Below are 20821 nucleotides of genomic sequence, written 5' to 3'. Positions count from 1 at the left end.
CCACCAAGTTCTTTTTTGAGGAATTCTTTTTGTGTTTGGAGTTCTTAGTACTTCTTAAATTGGTGGCTTCTGTTTTGAAACATTCTTGGCTTTATCTCTTCAAACATTTCTCCTGCCTCATTCTGTCTCTTCTCCTTCTGGGACTCCAATTTCACACAGAATTTTTCTTTAAGTCTTTTATGCTTTGATCTTTATTTTCCATTATTTTTCCCTCTTTGTGCTTTATTTTGGGTCTTTCCTATTGATCTGTCTTCTAGTTCACTAATCTTCTCTTCTACTGGGTTAAATCTGTTGTTAAACTCGAACACTGTATTTTTAATTTTCACTATTGTATTTTTCAATAATATCTCCATTTAATTCTTTTTGATAGATTTTAATCATCTGCTTAAATTCTACAAGTTGTCATCTATTTTCTTGAATATAATAATCATATTTTTAAAAATCTGTGTCTAATAGTTCCAGTATCCAGATCTCCTGTAGGCCTGTTTCTATTGTCTTCCCCACCCCCCACCCCCCAGGTTTTCAGTCATTTGGTCTTATTTCCTGCTATACCTGGTAATTTTTGGTTGAATGTTGGGTATCATATATGAAAAAATATAGAGATAATGTCAGGCTCTGGATCATGCTAATGTCCTCCAAAGAGTTTTCCTTTTGGCAGACAGTTAGGGTAGGGGCAGAGCACCATAACCCAGGCTGATTTGAAACTTGATTTCAGATCTATTTCTTACTCACCCTTACTCCTGGGGTATAGCCCTTCAGGAGACCCAACTAAAAGCCTGGAGTGTTTATTTGGACCCCCTCCTCATTGGTGGCCTTGGAACTCCAATTTTTATTCTCCAGTTTTCCAGCCTTGTGAAACTGCCATAGACTTGCTCAGATTCTCAGGCTCTCATTTTCCAACTGTGAATTAGTAAGTACCCTAAAGGGAAAGGTGGCACTAAGTGTCAGGCTCATTTCTCTGTGCTTCCCTTTTCTTCAAAATCTTGATCCCTCAAATTCTTGCTGCCTTGCTGGCTTCAAATAGATATTTAAAAATATTTTATTCAGCTTTTCCAGTTGTTCTCAGCAGGAGGGTTCATATCAAGCTAGTCTGCTATATCTAGAAGCAGAAGTCTTTGAGAGATTTAAGAAGAAGACTAAATAGAGAGAACTCAGTGGTAATTTGGATTACATGCTAATGTGAAATCAAACGTATGGGGTTTGAGCTGGAAGACCGCATTTTGAATCCAGGCTTTACATAAACTGTGAGGTCTTGGGAAAGCCTCAACTCCTCCAAAACTTAGAGATAAATTTCTAGTGTGTGGCCAACATGTGTATAGGTAGGTTATGATGTGCATTTTTAGCCTCATCTTTGGTTCTGTTTTATCTTCATTTCTACTCATCGTTCATTGTTCACATCACTTAATATATGTTCTTCTGTAATATTATGTTTTTTTGTTAGTCTTCTTTAATTTTTCTGGAATGAGGCATATATTCATTAATTCATTCATTAAATGTAATTAATTAAAATAAATGTTTCTTCCTTGAACCTGTTTTCTCACTAATAAAGTTGGGATAATGATCCTTTACCTAATTTACAAAGTTGCAGTTCAGATCATAGGAGGTAATGTATGTGAAAATACTTTGTAAATCAGTGTACCAGCATAATTAATTTATTTGAAATTGGGAGTCATGTTGGATGATCTTTCTTTTTCTTTACCCTTCAAATCGTGTCTATTAGCATGTCTTGTCAATTTAATCTCCTACATTTCTGTCAAATCTGTTCTCCTTTAACTTCACCAACACACCTTGACCAGGCCACCTTCATCTCTCACCTGAACCATTACAAAACCAAAAAAAAAAAAACAAACCCATTGCTGGTGAGTTGATTCTGACTCATAGCGACCCTAAAGGACAGAGTAGAACTGCCCCTTAGGGTTTCCAAGGAGCACCTGGTGGATTCGAACTGCCGACATTTTGGTTAGCAGCCGTATCTCTTAACCACTATGCCACCAGGGTTTCCTGAACCATTACAGTAGTCTTTTATTGGCCATTTTAAAAATACAAATTGATCATATTACTTCCTTGCTCAAAATATTATTCAATGGCTTACCATAGCTCTGAGGATCAGATCCAAAATCCTTAGTTCAACTCTGCAAGATTTATCCCCTGCCTTACTTATCCCCATCACTCTCTGTACTCCAGGCCCACTGGCCTTTTTTCAATTGCTCCCTGCCTTACGGCCTTTGCACATGCTGTTCTCTCTCCTCCTCCCCTACCCTTCCCCTTGCCCCCCTGTCTATCTGACTTCTATTTATCCTTCATGTTTCTCAGTGTAAATATCATTTTCTCAGGAAAGACTTCCCTGACCTCCACACCTAGATCCTAGCACTCAGAATTTCTCTTTTATAACACTTATCACAATGTCAAGGACATCATGCTTGGTAAAGTACAGCATCAGTGAAAAAGAGGAAGACCCTCAAAAGATAAACTGACACAGTGGCTGCAACAACGAGCTCAAACATAACAACAATTGTGAGGATGGTGCAGGACTGAGCAGAGTTTCATTCTGTTGTACACGGTCACTATGAGTCAAAACTGACTCAACAGCACCTAACAACAGCAGGTGTCCCAGAGTCATTTACTGAAGAATCCCTATTTTCCTCACTGATTCGAGGTGCCACATTTAGCATATACATAAATAATGCATGCGTTTTGGCCCATGGACTTTTTCAATGATAGTAACGTCATATTATGTTTTAATATCTAGAAGGCTGGTCATATTTCATTACTTTTTTAGAAATTTCCTTTTGAACTTTATAATCAGCTTATCTAGTTTCAAAGAAAAATCTTGTTGGCTTTTTTATTGGGACTGCATTAAATTTAAGACTAATTTGGGAAGAAGAGACATCTATGATGCTGAATTAGCTCATCCAAGATTATAGTTTGTCTTTTTATTTCCTCAAGTCTTAATTTTGTGTCTCTCAGTAGCATTTCAAAGCTTGTTTGTTTGTTTTTTCCTGATAGCCCTTGTACATTTCTTAAGTTTATTTCTGGATATTTCATTTTTTATTGTTGTTGTTGCTATTGTTAAGTTGGTCTTTAATTATATTTTCTAACTGGTTGTTGATTTTGGGTATGAGAGCTATTGACTTCTATAATTTTGGTACTAGCCAACTTACTAAATTATCTTTTATAGTCAATTTTAGTAGAATTCATTGTGTTTTCCAGGTAAAAAAAAAATCATATCATATTCAAATAATAAAAAATTTTACTTCTTCATTTCTAATGAAGACTCTTTCTTGGGGGTTGGGAGAGCAACAGTTTCTCCCCCCACCCCCACTTTTTAAAAATTTTTTTTACATAATATGATTCTTCAAATGGGTATAATGGTTCAAAGTTTTTAAAGTGTAAAAGGATAAACGTATAAAAATTACCTTTTTACTCCACCCCCAGCTCCACTCTCACAGGCAACCAATGTTATTTGTATTTTCTTTTATATCCTTTTAGAGATATTCCATAGGCGCTCTGGTGGCACAGTGGTTAGGCGCTCAGCTGTCAACCAAAATGTTGGCACTTGGAATCCACTAGCCACAGTGGTAGTCTGCTTCCGTAAAGATTTACAGCCTTAGAAACCCTATGGAGCAGTTTTACTATGTCCTATAGGGTTGCTGTGAGTCAGACTCAATTTGACAGCAATGGGTATAGATATTCCTTATGTATGCAGGTAAATACAGCTCAGCCTGAGAGTGCTTCTGCTGATGCAGTCTCAGGAGCTCAGTGGAAAGCTGGGATTTAGAAGGCCAAAGAGGGCCAAGTACGAGATCCTCTCCTGTGGTTCCTCAGTGACTAAGTGAGGAGAAATATAAAAGACATAGGCTCTGAGTCTCAAGGTAGTTACAAGCCTTCTCTGGTAAAGTATCCCAGACCAGGTAGGCTTGGAAGACCTGGGGTCCTGGCTTCTGCCTTTAGGGCATTTATTTTTCACCAACAAATTCTACCTCCTTATCTCTTTCACACAGACTAATCCCCAGGCATACATGGTTCTCTCTTTACATGATCAAAACAGCCCACGAACATCTAGCGACTTGTGGCTCATGATACGCTCAGGGCCTGAGAGTTGGAGATGGATATGGGCCTCCTCTTTGTGGAGCCATCTCTTGCAGGGTCTTCCAGTGTTGCCCAGAAAAAGTCTCTGAGGGTCTCTTGAGACTTCTTAAGAAACAGACATGGAGATTTCTCCTGGGCTTCTACAGGTAGAAAATTTTCCCCACTACAGCCCCTACTCCAGACCTGCCAGTCATACCCCTGCCTGGGCCTCCCGGCACAAGAGATAAAAATGAAAACGGGTTACTCCCAGCCGCTGGTCCAACAGATACCAGTGTTGGGGGAGTAGGAGAGAAGACACCCGTCGTAGAGCCCACAGGAAGAGTGGAGGGAAACTCCACTATTTACAGATTCTTAAGCCAGCAAAAGTATCTCCATCATCTTCTATCAGGAAGACAGATTCAAAGAGGATCCCAGCAGCAACAGTCCAAGACAGGCATTTCCTGTGGTCAAGTGGATAAAAGCAGCCTGTAGCCATGGGACAGGGTGAGCCAAGCCAGCTCTCCACAGGGCTTACTGGGCTGCCAGTAGCCCCTTCATCTTATGTGCTTTCATTAAAGGAAGTAGGGTGGTGGTTGAGTGATGGTGGTGTGGCCATGGTGTTAGGGGTGGTAGAAAGTAGGTGCTGGTGTGATGGTAGTGTGGTTATGGTGTGGGGGTAGTAGTGAGTGGGTGCTGGTAATAATGGAGGTGATGGTGTGACCGTAGTGTCGGGGTGGTATGAGTGGGTGCTAATGGTGGTGGAGGTGATGGTGGTGTGGCTGTGGTGTGGAGTGCTGTAAGTGGGTGTTGGTGGTGGTAGAACTGATGGTGGTTGGCTACCGTGTGGGGATGGCAGTAAGTTGATATAGGTGGTGGTGTGATTGTGTGACTATGTTGTGTGGGGTGATTAAGTGTTCTGGTGTTGGTGTGATGGTTGTGCAGCTATGGAGTGTTAATGGGATAGTTGGTGGTTTTCATCATGATAATGATGGTGAGATGGTGATGATGGTTACATGGATTTGTATTTTCATCCCAGGATCGTCAAAAGACAGAAGTCATTAGAGTCAGACCACCCTAGAGAAAAATTAATTATTATCTCCTGGCCTGTGAAATCACCTGCCCCTTTTGTGTCCTGGGGGGAAGGAAGTGGGTAGGTAGAGGGATGAGGAGATTGTGAGGATGATGGGAAGCAGCTATGGTTCTGTTGCTACAGAAGCTGTCTCATGTCCCGGCCTGGTCGGCTTATCTGGTATGTGGAGGGCAATTGACCATTAGATCAAAACCTGAGAAAAAGAACCCTGGGAAAATTCAGACAATAAACTCACTTAAGTCTTGTAAAAATAAGAGCAGACCTAGACAAATTAAAAATCTACTCGGTCAGAGGGACATATTTGAAGATATCAGAAAATCAAGTCTAGTCCCAAACCAGAGAACACCCCAGGGCATCAAATTCTTTCTAGGCAGGAGTGGCAGGGCACCCCCTAGCCACCAGATAGTATTCACTGAGTGTTAGTTCTGTGGTCATGGTGTGTTGGAGCTGGTTTGTGCCAGCTTGTACAGGCTTGCAAGACCAATTGCTAAATTTTCAGGAATCTTGCACACTAGTTCTTAAACAGTCATTATTAAAATTTAAATTGTATAAATCTATAAGTAAATGAATTATATTAAAAACAAAGGTAGTAAGTACTCTAGCTCATCACTTCCTAATTATTTTACTACATTGTACCTTTATCTATGTTCTTGAAGTTATTTATGACTATTGTATCTGCAAGGTGTAAATACTATATAACGGTGTGCACTTCGCATCTTTTCACAACTTTGCATTTAGTGACATCACATCAGTAGCTTGAAATTGACCATAGTGGGAGTACTTAGATCACAGAAATTGGCAAACACTACAAATAAGGACTCCCTCTTCCCTCATTCAGCCACCCCCAAACTGGTTGTTAAACATTTACCAGCACATCTTGGCTTGAAGGGTGCCTTATAAGGCAGTGTTGGGGTATTGCGAAAAGCAGAGAAGGGAAGGGCAGAGTACCATACACATCAGTGAAACATCTGAAGAGTATTCCTCTTGGAGTCTCTGTGTTAAAGTGACTGTCCTCACTGGATGTTGATACAAATGGGAGAAGACCCTGGGAAAGCAGGAGGGCAACATAGCCTCAAGGCCAAATGGAAGAGAAGGGGAGGTAGGAGTCAGGGAATCTAACTAAAAGGAGCAGAGGCAGACATGGGGCAAGAAAACTCAGACTCAGAGGACACAAAGACCTTAGGGAACTCTGCAAGGTTCTGTCAGCACAGACACAGGCCTGAGGTGCCAGTGGTACATTTGAGAAATTTTCCTAAGGCTGTCTCAAGTTTACTCAATGTCCATTCACTGATTGAGCAAGCATTTATTAGGCATCTGTGTTCTAGGCACTGCTGGGGCTGGGGATGCAGATATGATAACACTGTGAGAGGAGGGGCAGGGGTAAGCAGGTGTCTTGGTTATCTAGTGCTGCCATAACAGAAATACCACAAGTGGAAGCCTTTAACAAACAGAAATTTATTGTCTCACGGTTTAGGAGGCTAGAAGTCCAAATTCAGGCTGCCAACTCGAGGGGAAGGCTTTCTCTCTCTGTTGGGTCTTGGGGAAGGTCCTTGTCATCAATCTTCCCCCTGGGCCTATGAGTTTCTCAGCACAGGGACCCTGGGTCCAAAGGATGCACTCTGCTCCCAGCTCTTCTTTCTTGGTGGTAGGAGGTCCCTCTCCTCTTTGCTAGCTTCTCTCTTTTATATCTCAAAAGAGATTAACTCAAGATACAACTTAATTCTGTAGATTGTGTCCTGCCTCATTAACATAACTGCCTCTAATTCTGCCTCATTAACAACATAGAGATTAGGATTTACAATGCATAAGATAATTACATCAGATCACAAAATGGAGAACCACCACACAATACTGGGAATCATGGCCTAGCCAAGTTAATACATATTTTGGGAGGACACAATTCAATCCATGACAGCAGGTGATTGTTTTAAAGTGGGATAAGTGCTGAAAAGAGTGGAGCAGAGTACTGTGGGAACTCAGAGTAAGGCTCTGCCTGGAACAGTCAGTGAAGGCTTCACAGGCGGGTGCATTTGGATCTTGGAAGATGAGCTGGTGCTTGCCAGGTAGAGAAGAGGCAAGGGAAGGCTTCCAGAGAACCAAAGTCCAAATGAACTCTCAGTAGTGGCTCTTGCTGTGACACTTGGTCATCACAGGGATTCAGTTGTACCAAGGCTCAAATTACACCCCTTCCAGGACATGACTGCCCACCATTCCACAGTCAGATCCAACACAGTCTGCAGAGGCAGGGCTCATCCTGGGCCGCAGCACCAGCTTTGTGCTAGGCAGAGAGGAACCATCTCTTGGTTTCTGAGTGCTGCTCTACTTTAATTTACAAATACCAGCCTTACTGTGACTATTTTCTCTATAGCAATGCCCTAACTGACCCACTGGTGGGGAAGCAGGGATGCAAGGGCACAAGGAGCACCCAGGGGGCCCAGAACCAGACGTTCAGGGAAGTCCCTTCCCTTCTATTCATGCTGTCACATTTCTTCATGTTCATCACTGTCAGTTCCTTTCCCCTAATTTTATATCATTGGCACCTTCTCTCACCTCCATCATTAATTAAAGGAAAAGTGGAGCAGGTGGGCTGTTTTCCTTCTATCTTCATCCCTACTCTCTATTCTTCAGTTCTAAGCCAGAAAGGTTGGGAACTGAGGGAAATTCTAAGTAGAAGTATCCTGAATTTGCCAAGACATGTCTTGGAGCTTCAAGAACTTTACCACCAGGGTAAGAAACTTTCTGGAAGTAGGTCAGACCCTATTCCATGCCTGCAAGCAAAACTACGGCTTTTCCCTCCCAACAGCTGAGCAAGTACAGAAACTGCAGGCTGCCTTGCAGACCAAGGAGGCCCCCAGTGGCCTTCTGCCATCCAAGCAATGAAAAGCAAGCAACTCCTTTGCTGTAAGAGGAACTAAACTTGGCGTGCGTGTGTGTGTTTCAGTCTTGTGCCTCATCTTGGGCTTGCTAGACATATCTTCTTACTTACCTATTCCTTCTTGTTGTTGCTGTTGTTTTCCTGCCTCTTTAAAATAAGAATTGACTGAGAGGCTATCATAATACTCTTTGGCCCCCTCCTTGCAGAGTGTTTCTGGGCTGCACTGTGCTGTAGGCTTGATGAGCCTATAAATGTGTTAGACCCACTCTCCAGTCCTCACTCTTATCTGTTAAACATGAGGACTGGACTCAGTGATTTTGAAACCAACTCTAAAAATTCTCTAATTGTATTCTAAGGAAAAAACGAGTATGAGTGGGCAAGATTCTGGATTTTATTCATTGCTTTTGGACTGGGACCAGAAAAGGAGGTCAACGATGAAAACAAGCGTTGTTCTTATTAATAACAACAATAATAATCACAGTCCCATTTAATGGGATCTAACCCTACATGTCTGTCATTTTCTCGTACTGTGGGGGTTTGTGTGTTGCTGTGATGCTGGAAGCTATGCCACCAGTATTCAAATATCAGCAGGGTCACCCATGGTGGACAGGTTTCAGATGAGCTTGCAGACTAAGACAGACTAGGAAAAAGGATCCGGCAGTCTACTTCTGAAAAGAATTAGCCAGTGAAAATCTTATGAATAGCAGCAGAATATTGTCTGATACAGTGCCAGAAGATGAACCTCTCAGATTAGAAGACACTCAAAATACACAGTGGCTGCAGCAATGGGCTCAAGCACAACAATGATTGTGAGGATGGCGCAGGACTAGACTGTGTTTCGTTCTGTTGTATAAAGGGTCACTGTGAGTCGAAACCAACTCGATGGCACCTAACAACAACATCATGTGTCTGGGCAACGTTTCAGTCTGTTATATATAAGGTCTCCACGAGTTGACGCTAACTCACCAGCAACTAACAACTGTGCCTGGCACTGTGCTAAGGGTATTATATACATTACCTCATTTAATCCTCATAACAGCCCTGCAAGGAGAGAAAATTATTCTAAGGAAGAGAAAACTGAAGGTTAGAGTGGTTAAGTTACTTGACTGACATTGCACAACTGGTTCCTTGAGTCAAGGATTTGAATCCTGGTCTCTGACTCCAAAGACTCTGCTTTTACTTGCATCATCACATTTACCTAGTCTCCATGATTTCTCTCTTCTCCATGACAGCCCTGGGTATTATGAGTTGTGACTTCCAGGCAGCAAGAAACAATGAGGAACACCACACCCAGGCCATCAGCTCCCAGGACCTAATCGTAAGGCGGGGGCAGCCCTTCACCATCATACTGCACTTCCGTGCTCCAGCTGGTGCAACTCTTCCTGCCCTGAAGGAGATGGTCTTCATTGCACAAACTGGTAAGTGGGACTGGCCTAGAACCCTTCGGCAGCAGTACTGGGGGTTCTCACACTAGCATCCCCTCAGGGAACCAAGGGGCAAATGGCCCATACACTACCTGGGCCCTAGGAAGTCCCGCTCACCTGGCAGGGCTGTTGTGAGGATGCCATGAGAAAAGGTGGATGATAAGTATTACCTATTATGATTCACCACTTCTCATCTGTCAGTTTGTCCTACCATGGTGGCTTGCATGTTGCTGTGACGCTGGAAGCTATACCACCGGTATTTCAAACAACAGCAGGGTCACCCATGGTGGACAGTTTCAGCAGAGCTTCCAGACTAAGACAGACTAGGAAGAAGAACCTGGCGATCTACTTCTGAAAAAATTGGCCAGCACAAACCTTACAAATAGCAGCAGAATATTGTCTGGTATATTGCCGGAAGATGAGCCCCTCAGGTTGGAAGACACTCAAAATACGACTGGGAAGAGCTGCCTCCTCAAAGTAGAGCCAACCTGAATGACGTGGATGGAGCAAAGCTTTCAGGACCTTCATTTGCTAATGTGGCATGACTCAAAATGAGAAGAAATAGCTGCAAACATCCATTAATAATCAGAACATAGAATGTATGGAGTATGAATATAGGAAAATTGGAAGTCGTCAAAAATGAAATGAAACACATAAAGATTGATATCCTAGGCATTAGTCAGCTGAAATGGACTGATATTGGCCATTTTGAATCAGACAATCATATGATCTACTATGCTGGGAATGACAAATTGAAGAGGAATGGCATCACATTCATCGTCAAAAAGAACATTTCAACATCCAGCCTGAAGTACAACGCTGTCAGTGATAGGATAATATCCATACACCTACAAGGAAGACCAGTTAATATGACTATTATTCAACTTTATGCACCAACCACTAATGCCAAAGATGAAGAAATTGAAGATTTTTACCAACTTCTGCAGTCTAAAATTGATCAAACATGCAATCAAGATACATTGATAATTACTAGTGACTGTAATTCAAAAGTTAAAAACAAAGAAGGATCTGTAGTTGGAGAGTTATGGCCTTGGTGATAGGAATGACGCCAGAGATGCCATGATAGAATTTTGCAATACTAATGACTTATTCATTCCAAATACCTTTTTTCAACAACATAAACAGCGACTATACACATGGACTTCACTGGATGGCAGATACAGGAATCAAATCCATCTGTGGAAAGAGATGATGGAGAAGCTCAATATTATCTGTCAGAACAAGGCCAGGGGCCGACTGTGGAACAGACCTCAATTGCTCATATACAAGGTCAAGTTGAAGCTGAAGAAAATTAAAACAAGTCCATGAGAGCCAAAGTATGACCTTGAGTATATTTCTTCTGAATTTAGAGACCATCTCAGGAATAGATTTGACACATTGAACATTAATGAAGGAAGAAGACAAGCTGCACCGAAGGCATTGGTGAAAAACAAGGCTCCAGGAATTGACAGAAAACCAGTTGAGATGTTTCAACAAATGGATGCAAAGCTGGAAGCGCTCACTCGTCTGCCAAGAAACTTTGAAGACAGCTACCTGGCCAACCAACTGGAAGAGACCTGTATTTGTGCCCACTCTAAAGGAAGGTGATCCGACGGAGTGTGGAAATTATCGAACAATATGATTAATATCACACGCAAGTAAAATTTTGCTGAAGATAATGAAAAAACAGTTGCTGCAGTACATTAACAGGGAATTGCCAGAAATTCAAGCCAGATTCCGAAGAGGACATGGAACGAGGGTTAGCATTGCTGATGTCAGATGGTTCTTGGCTGAAAGCAGAGAACACCAGAAAGATGTTTACCTGTGTTTTATTGACTATGAAAAGGCATTCAACTGTGTGGATCATAACAAAATATGGACAACACTCCAAAGAATGGGAATTCTGGAATTCCAGAATATTTAATTGTGCTATGAGGAATCTGTACATAGACAAAGAGGCAGTCATTTGAACAGAACAAGGAAATACTGCGTGGTTTAAAATGAGGAAAGGAGTGTATCAGGGTTGTATTCTTTCACCATATTTATTCAATCTGTATGCTGAACAAATAATCTGAGAAGCTGCACTATATGAAGAAGAACGCGGCATCAGGATTAGAGGAACACTCATTAACAACCTGTGATATGGAGATAATACAACCTTGGCTGCTGAAAGTGAAGAGGACTTGAAGCACTTACTGATGAAGATCAAAGACTACAGCCTTCAGTATGGATTACACCTCAACATAAAGAAAACAAAAATCCTCACAACTGGGCCAATAAGCAGTATCATGATAAATGGAAAGATTGAAGTTGTCAAGGATTTCATTTTACTTGGATCCACAATCAATGCCCAGGGAAGCAGCAGTCAAGAAATCAAACGATGTATTGCATTGGACATCTGCTGTAAAAGACCTCTTTAAAGTGTTAGAAAGCAAAGATGTCACTTTGAGGACTAAGGTGCACCAGATCCAAGCCATGGTATTTTCAATCGCCTCACATGCATGCAAAAGCTGAACAATGAATAAGGAAGACCGAAGAAGAATTGATACCTTTGAATTATGGTGTTGGCAAAGAATACTGAATATACCATGGACTGCCAGAAGAACAAACAAATCTGTTTTGGAAGAAGTACAGCCAGAATACTCCTTAAAAGTGAGAATGGTGGGACTTCATCCAACATACTTTGGACATGTTATCAGGAGAAACCAGTTGCTGGAGAATGACATCATGCTTGGTAAAGTAGAGGGTCAGGGAAAAAGAAGAAGACCCTCAATGAGATGGATTGACACAGTGGCTGCAACAATGGGCTCAAACATAGCAACAGTTGTGAGGATGGCGCAGGACTGGGCAGTGTTTCATTCTGTTGTACAAAGGGTCATTGTGAGTCAGAACTGACATGACGGCACCTAACAACAACAACATTACGATTCAGAGGTTGCTTAGCAGCATTATCACAAGCAGGTCCCTTTTTATCACAACCATGTTAACTTTCTAGAAAGCCAGAATAGGATCTAATCCAGGTTGATTATAACATTTAATTGCTACTATTTATTGAATCTATACTACATGTAAGATTTTGGGCCAAGTACTTTAATGCAATATCTCATTTAATCCTCACATCAGCCCTATGAAGCAGGTACTATTATTTGCCCATTTTCTAGATTATGAATCTTTTATAGATATAGGTCCATGGGTGCTGAGGACCTGTGCTCTTAGCCATCACCCTTCATGCCTCCATAGGTATATTCCTGGATGCTCTTTCTACCCAAAACCAATTTGCATTTCCTCCCTCTTTGTAACACCCTGACTTTAGTACTCTGGTGAGTTGTGGCCAAGAGGACAAATGACAGATACATCACTGTGTGTCTGCAGGAGAGCAGCCTTCCATGGCCAACAGGACCCAAGCCATATTTGACATCTCCAGCCTGAGGAACCAAAAGCAGTGGAGTGTGGATGTGGAGGAGAGAGATGATCAGTCCTGGACTATCTCTGTGACGACGCCTGCAGATGCCATTATTGGCAAATACTCACTCCTGCTGCAGGTCTTGGACAAGACACACTCCCTGGGCCAGTTCACACTGCTCTTTAACCCCTGGAGTCGAGGTGAGTTTGAGCCTGGGCCAGCTTGAACTGCACAGGGAACATAAATCTCCAGAGCTAAGGTGTAGCTCTGGTAGGGAGCAGCTGCCCCAGACCCTGGGGAAGCTCCCTCTGAGGCACTCAGTTACTGCCACTGCCTTCTCCCTGGATGGATGGACTCAGTCCCAGGGTCTTGTCTTGGTGTAAGTTCTGGCAGAAGCAACCTGGGACTTCCCACTGAAAGCAAAAGTTCATCTCACCACTAAACCCTAGTGCTGGCTCAGGCTGTTTTAGTCACAGAAATAGAGACTCACTGAGATCACCCTAGGGAAGGGGATTTATTGTAAGAGTACATGGGTGAGAACTGGAACACTCCTTAGAAATGAAGGCAGCCCGAGGGATTGACTTCTCTGTCTCTCTCTCTGGTCTCCCACAGTCTGTCTACAGGGTGAATCCTGGCTTTGTGAGGTCTGAAGCTTATGTAATTTTGGAGGACCCTCTTTAAGAAAAATAATAAAAAATTTTGAATCGCTAGGATTCCTGCCAGTGGCTCAGTGGTAGAATTCTCACCTTCCATAAGGGAGAACCCACCGGTTCCCATCGAGTTGATTCCAACTCACAGTGACCCTGTAGGACAGAGTAGACTTGCCCCATAGGGTTTCCAAGGCTGTAAATCTTTACGTGAGCAGGCTGCCACATCTTTCTTCCATGGAGCGGCTGGTGGGTTCAAACCACCTACCTTTTGCATAGCAGCTGAGCACTTAACCACTGTACCACCAGAGCTCCTTCCATAATTCCTGGCAATTGCACCTCATGCACAGCCACCACCTGTCTGTCTGTGGAGGCTTGCATGTTGCTACGATGCTGAACAGGTTTCAGCGGAGCTTCCATCTTAATGGACCGGAAAGAAAGGCCTGGTGATCTACTTCTAAAAATCACCCAGTGACCACCCTATGGATCACAATAGTCCAATCTACAACCAATCGTGAGAATGGTGCAGGACCGGGCAACATTTCATTCCATTATGCACGGAGGCACCATGAGTTGGGGTCAACTCAACATAAGCTAACAATGTCCATTCAGGTGCCCCGGCTCCAAATGGATAAATGTGAATTCAGGGCCCCTTCAACTGCGGGGAGACCACATGACAGAAAGACCCTCAAGCCATTTCCCTCCAAAGCTGAGGCTTTCATGTACCTGCCTGGCTGACTCTGAATCCACTCCCAGTGCTTCCAGCCAGAGCAAAGACACAAGCAAAGACAGTTCTAAGTCAGCGCTTGGTTCAGAGGGAAGCTACAGTGCTGACTCCAGCGCCAGGAGTCCTGCCTTTGGACTTGCCTGGAGAGGCCTCTCTGTGTGAGGGTGTGTGGAGCTGTCTGCCTGGGCAGGGCTGGGTTATTGACTCTGCTCATTTACGACGAAACCAAGAGATTTTCAGAGATTATCTCGCATCTCAGTCCCATTTTAGCATACTTGGAGATGGGGCTCTCCTAGATTCAAAAGGAAAATGTACATAATACAATGAAAATCAGGGCCCCATTCATAAGCTGGGAACTTTATAACAGGTGACTGCACCTGGGCAAGAGGAGGAGGGTTCTGCTACCTGTGCTCTAATAATGTGCTTCCCAGAGCCCTGCAGATCCTGGGGCAAATGTCACAATTGGGTCTGAAGTGATTTCCAAAGAAGTGATGCTGAGCTGACTTCATGGAGAGGACTCAGCATGGAGGGCAGGGGTAGAGGGCTCCTTAAGCACGTGGAAGTGATGCTGAGCTGACTTCATGGAGAGGACTTGGAATGGAGGGCAGGGGTAGAGGGCTCCTTGAACACGTGGTTCTGTGAGTTTAGGCCCAAGATTTTTCAGACTTCCTCATTTCTCTTAAACTTCTGTTGCCTTGGGGTGCCTGGGGTCCCCCAGAGAGACACAGCCAGCAGATACACTGGGTGGTTTGGGAATCCTTTTCTCTTTCTAGTCTCCAGGAACCAGTCTAAATCTCCCGCACTCCACCCACCTACCCGGTGCAGCTCCCTCCCCACAACTGCTCTGTTTCCCAGAGAGGGGGATGTCCTCCTTAAAAGCCTCCATCCTCCTCATGACCCCAAGCTTAACCCTTGGATGAGGAAAGTAGGCAAGGACAGACAGTGGGAGGTATGGATCCACTTGGACACTCCCAGGCAGAAACATGGGGCTCTGGCTTCCACCTCGCCCAACTCCAGTGATCCCTCTAACCGTCTTGCCAAGTGCCCCTCTTCCCTTCTGCCCACCCTGCCAGCCTACGTTTGTTTTTTCTGAAACACTCTTTTGGGTCACAAATGGAACTTGTGGGAAAGACATAACAGGCCCACTGGGAAGCTCCCTGGCTGTTGCCACACTCTCCTGGGCTGACAGTGCTCTGGCTGCAAGTGTCTTGGGATCTACTAGGTTCGTGAGGTTGGCTTTTCCCTATCTGCGTAGCAGAGCATGAGGGCCACACCTTGGTTGACCCAGGGAGTCTAACCACTTTCCGGGCTTTCTACCAGTGAGTAGATGGGGTCCCAGTGGTCCCAGAATGAGAAGTTCTGCCTCATTGTCCATCAGGCCCCAAACCAAAGGGAAGGCCTGCAGCCAAACCTGACCTGCTGGGCAGGGAGGGCAGAGGCCTGGATATGGAGGGCAGACTTAGCAACCCTCAGGTCCTCATCCCTCCCTGCTTCTCACAAGAGGATGCTGTGTTCCTGTGGAATGAGGCTCAACGCAGCGAGTACTTGTTGAACCACAATGGCCTCATCTACCTGGGAACGGCTAACTGCATCCAGACAGAGCCCTGGGACTTCGGCCAGGTACTGGGGGCCTCTAGGTTGGGGACGGGGCAGGGATTGTCCTACAACCTTCAGTGTTCAGGCCAGGGCTGGCAGGTCCACCAGCCCCTGGTCTCAAGGCCATTTTTAAAACAAGTTTCAGCCTTATGGTGCCTCTCTTTCCTCAGGCCACCATCAGACCATCCTCGATGGCTGCCAGAGTTAGCTTCCTGAGGCAAATCAAACCTCTGTTACAGCCTCATTGTCTACAGGATAAAAACAAAACCCCTAGCTTGTCACTCAAGGCCCTGCACAACCAGGCCACTGTGTTCCTTCCCCCAAGAGCCACCCTATGCTCATGCTCCTCTCCAACCCCTGAACACACAGGCTGAATGTTCAGTCTGCCTGGAAGAGTTTTCCCTCCTTTATTCCCGGGAAAACACTCCTGTGTTGTCTGTTGTGTGTTGGTAGTGCTACTAGATCCCTTGCCACGTTGTTATCATCTCAGTGGGATGTGTCTTAGTTATCTAGTGCTGCTGATAAAAGAAATACCACAGTGGGTGGCTTTCTTACAGTTTAGGAGGCTAGAAGTCCAAATCCAGGGGACCGGCTCTAGGGGTAGGCTCTGTCTGCTCTGAGGGAAAATCCTTGTCTCCTTCAGCTTCTCTTCCTTGGTTCCTTGGTGGTCTCCACATGACATCAGTCTTACTCCATGTGTGCTTTCTTGCTTCTGTGTCTGATCTGCTCTTTTTGTATCTCAAGTGATTGGCTTAAAACACACTCTACACTGATACAACCTCATCAACATAAAAAAGAAAACCCGATTCCCAAATGGGATTACATCCACAAGTATAGAGGTTAATATCTACAACACATATTTTGGGGACACACAATTCAATCCACAGCAGTGTCCATCTCCACTCCTAAACTGAGGGCTTCTGTGATCAGGAGCTGCCTTTGCATCCCCCGCACCTGGTTCATTGAGGGCAGGAACAGCAGGGACTCACCAAATGTGGAACAATAGAAACGAAAGGAAAGGACAAACCCTGGTCCTCAAGGGCTCACACTCACTGGGAGAGTCAGACAATGTAACAGCAAAGGACTGGACTGCCTGGCACAGGGACCAGGGGCAGCAGTGGGGGATGGAAGAGCTAGAACTCCCAGTGGGGACCAGGAGGTAAGGGAGGAAGGGGTGGAGTCTGGGGGCAGGGCGGGATGACAGGGCTGTCTTGTGGGGTGAGTCCCTGACCTGGAGACCCTTTATCATGGCCCTGTGTGGTCCTTACAGTTCGAGAGGGATGTCATTGACCTCAGCGTGCGCTTGCTGGGCGAGAACAAGCAGAGGGAGAAGTGGAGCGACCCCACACATGTGGCCCAGGCAGTGGGCGCCTTGGTGAGAGAGAGGCGGGGGGAGGCCCAAGTGGGGAGGAAATGAGACAAGAACCCTCCCACAGATCTGCTTTACCTCAATGGCCCTGGAAACCTTCATCTGACAAATGGCCCCCTTCTCCCAGGTCGTGAGAGACAGTTACCCGAGAAGGGTGTGAGTGAGGAGGGGAGGACAGGCAAGAGCACCTACCAACCAGAAAACCAACTGCTGTTGAGTCATTCTGACTCACAGCGATCCCATGTGTGCAGAGTAGAATGACTCCATAGGGTTTTCAAGGCTATGACCTTTCAGAAGCAGATCACCACGTCTTTCTTCCAAGGTGCCTTTCTTCTGAGGTGGGTTTGAAGTGCCAACTTTTCAGTTAGTAGTTGAGGGCTTAACTGACTGTGCCACTCAGGGACTCCTTTTTTTATAGCACCCACAGGGGCAGAAGAGCAAAGGGAGGTATCATCCCTCAGCACTGGTGGAAGACAAAAGCCAAGGGCTAAAATTGGCCTTGATTTCCTCAGAGGCCTCATCCCTCACCCAGCCTCCTCCTCCCAGCCCCAATCTGGGAGTCCATTTTACCCAGTGTTTGCTGCTAAGGTGGTCAGAGGGACATTTTCATTTCTAACTTATTCCCAAGAATATCCAGACCATGAAAGTAGCTTGGCGCTTTCCCTAAAGTCCTTTCACAGGAGTAACGTGTTCCCAATATCCCCTGGAAGAGAGACTCTGGACTCCCCTCTGAAGCGGTGGTGAGGGACAAGGCCAGCCTGTGAGGCAGGGGAAGCTGGCCTAGGTGGGACTCGAGTACCCAGGTGAAACAACCTCAAAGGAACCAAGGCTGAGGAAGTTAAGAACCCATGAGACCAGCTCCTAACAGGGGAAGGAGGGGCGCATTTATGCTCTTTGTGGCTTGAGCTTTGTTGGTCGAGTTGTGGCCAAAACCCCTGCTTCCGGAGGACTTGTTAAAAAGGAGGGTTCCTGGGACCTACCCTAGAGATTATCATCCAGTGGGTTTAGGGTGGAGCCCAGGGACATGCAGGTTTCACAGGTACCAGGTGGTTCTGACGAAGGTGGTCTTTGTGGCACGCCTGGAGAACAGCCAGGAAGCTGCCTTGCCTGCAGGACTCACACTAACATCTGCGCATTTCCCCAAACAGCTGCATGATCACAAGAAGAAGTGTGTCCTGCCCACCCTGCAGACCCAGGATGCAGCCTTGCTGACCAAGCGCCGGGGCAGTGTGCCTATCCTCCGGCAGTGGCTCACAGGCCAAGGGCGACCTGTGTATGATGGTCAGGCCTGGGTGCTGGCCGCTGTGGCTTGCACAGGTACACAGCAGGTCTGCCTGCCACGCCCACAGGTCACCTTGCCTCCTGTCCAGAGCATCTGCCCCGCCTCTCAGGTTGCCCCTTTGTCCCCCATGTGGGAGAGACCACTGCCCCAAAAAGCAAGCACAGCCTCCACTCCGCAACCTTTATCCACCTTCATCACAACACTGACTGGTTCAGATGCACCATCTGGCCAAGAACCAGCTACTTGTCCCAGGCAGCTCCTCCTGACCAGCTTCTGCGCCTTTTCTCCTTAGCAAAGTTGGGCCCATCTGGCAAGCTCTGCTCCCAAATTCACTTTTCCCCTGAAACTTCCATCACCTGCCTCAACAGAGCAAGCCCTGAAGTGTTCTGTTATATATCCTGTAGCCCTTTCCCCACTACATATTCTGTGTTGCTTATCACTTGTTTGTACCTTATCTGCCTTTATATGTCCTATTCTTGAGGGCTCTTGGAGGTCTTGGGTTCTCACTTTCTGGTACCTGTGCCCCTCCTCCTCCAAGATGTCACCTGGCAGTTAAGATACGGCCTGCCCAGGGCAGGCCCTGAAAATTCTAGGCTTACACACTGCCCCCACCCCAGGCCTCTGTGGCACTCTCTGACACTCTGCCCCTCCCCTGTGTAGTGCTGCGCTGCCTGGGAATCCCTGCCCGGGTCATTACCGTGTTCTCCTCAGCCCAGGGAACCGGCGGGAAGCTGATTGTAGGTGAATACTGCAATGAGGAAGGCCTTCAGAACGGAGAAGACCAGGAAGGCCGAATCTGGTAAGAAGCCCAGAGGGGTGAGGTCCCAGACCAGGAAGGGCTCCAAATCCACGTGGTGTGACCCCACGGAACCCCTAGACCCCAGTGGGCACTGAGAATAGTCCTCCAATACTCTTAGAGGCAGGACACTGAGCGCCAGTTGTCCTGGGAGTTTTGCAGCCATTTCACATGGCACCCTCCTGCCCCCATGGCAACACCGGCTCGGCCAGATGGCATTTCTAGAGCTCTTCAGGACTCCTTCTTCTCCCACTTGAGTTTTTCCATTTGCTACTTTCAGGATCTTCCAGACTTCCACAGAGTGCTGGATGGCCCGGCCTGATTTGTCCCGAGATTATAATGGATGGCAGATTCTGTACCCAACTCCTCGAGGAGGTAAAGCCTGGGGGTGAGACCAGGACAGGACCTCACCACGTGTGCAAGGCGGCTGCGACCTTAGGAAACCATGCTGACCGTGATACGATATCATCTGGAAGTGCTGACACTAATGACGGGTCATCAGACCAACCCAAGCTGTCAGCAGAGCAGGCACTCTCTTTTAGAACATGCGGCTCAGAGCACCTGTGTCCTTTGTGCTCTTCAGAAGAGCCAAGAGCTGAAGGAGTCCTGGAAAGGAAACAGGAGCAGTAGGTGCTTGAAAGGCCATCTGCTGCTTCTTCTTTTTTTTATACGTAACATTTTTTTATTGTCCTTTAAGTAAAAGTTTACAGTTCATGTTAGTTTCTCATACAAAAATTTGTACATACATTGTTATGTGACTCTAGTTGCTCTCCCTCTACTGTGACAGCACACTTCTCCTTTCCACCCCAGATTTCCCGTGTCCATTCAACCAGCTCCTGACCCTCTCTGCCTTCTCATCTTGCCTCCAGACGGGAGCTGCCTATTTAGTCTCATGTATCTACCTGAGCTAAGGAGTACTCTTCACGAGTATCATTTTATGTTTTATAGTCCAGTCTAATTTTTGTCTGAAGAGTTGGCCTTGGGAATCGTTTTAGTTTTGGGCTAACAGAGAGTTCGGGGGCCATGTCTTCCAGGGTACCTCCAGTCTCAGTCAGATCATTAAGTCAGGTCTTTTTATTAGAATTTGAGTTCTGCACCACACTTTTCTCCTGCTCTATCAAGGACTCTCTGTTATGTTCCCTGTCAGGGTGGTCATTGGTGGTAGCCGGGCACCATCTAGTTCTTCTGGTCTCAGGCTGATGGAGTCTCCGGTTTATGTGGTCCTTTCTGTCTCTTGGGCTAATACTTTCCTTGTGTCTTTGCTGTTCTTCATTCTCCTTTGCTCCAGATGGTTTGGGACCAATTGATGCATCTCAGATGGCCACTCGCTAGCTTTTAAGACCCCAGACACCACTCACCAAAGTGGGATGCAGAAAGTTTCTTAAGTAAAATTTGTTACACCAACTGACCTAGATGTCCCCTGAAACCATGGTCCCCAGAACTCTGCCCCTGCTACTCTGTTCCTCGAAGTGTTTTGTTGTATTCAGAAAACTTCTTAGCTTTTGGTTTAGTCCAGTTGTGCTGACTTCCCCTGTAGTTTGTGT

The 20821-nt window shown here is 45.6% G+C and overlaps 1 protein-coding gene across 3 annotated transcripts in view; it reads left to right on the top strand.

The window, feature by feature from the left end:
* Positions 1–4362: 4362 nt before the first annotated feature.
* The window catches only part of EPB42 (erythrocyte membrane protein band 4.2), a 33087-nt gene continuing 16628 nt past the window's right edge, over positions 4363–20821 (top strand). For 2 of the 3 annotated variants that reach the window (XM_023735203.1, XM_023735204.1), the window contains exons 1-8: positions 4363–4572; positions 9266–9451; positions 12830–13060; positions 15736–15854; positions 17101–17205; positions 18348–18516; positions 19142–19280; positions 19558–19652. In XM_023735203.1, the coding sequence (XP_023590971.1) occupies positions 4563–4572; positions 9266–9451; positions 12830–13060; positions 15736–15854; positions 17101–17205; positions 18348–18516; positions 19142–19280; positions 19558–19652 (1054 nt within the window). In that variant the 5' untranslated portion in view covers positions 4363–4562. Of the gene's footprint in view, positions 4573–9265; positions 9452–12770; positions 13061–15735; positions 15855–17100; positions 17206–18347; positions 18517–19141; positions 19281–19557; positions 19653–20821 lie in introns of those variants that run through there. The other variant, XM_023735205.1, reaches the window with a different exon arrangement.

Source organism: Trichechus manatus, unplaced genomic scaffold (genome assembly GCF_000243295.1).
Source record: "Trichechus manatus latirostris isolate Lorelei unplaced genomic scaffold, TriManLat1.0 scaffold00076, whole genome shotgun sequence".
NCBI lineage: Eukaryota > Metazoa > Chordata > Mammalia > Sirenia > Trichechidae > Trichechus > Trichechus manatus.
The sequence above is the reverse complement of the archived record's forward strand: the minus strand, read 5'-3'. Positions and strand labels throughout refer to the sequence as shown.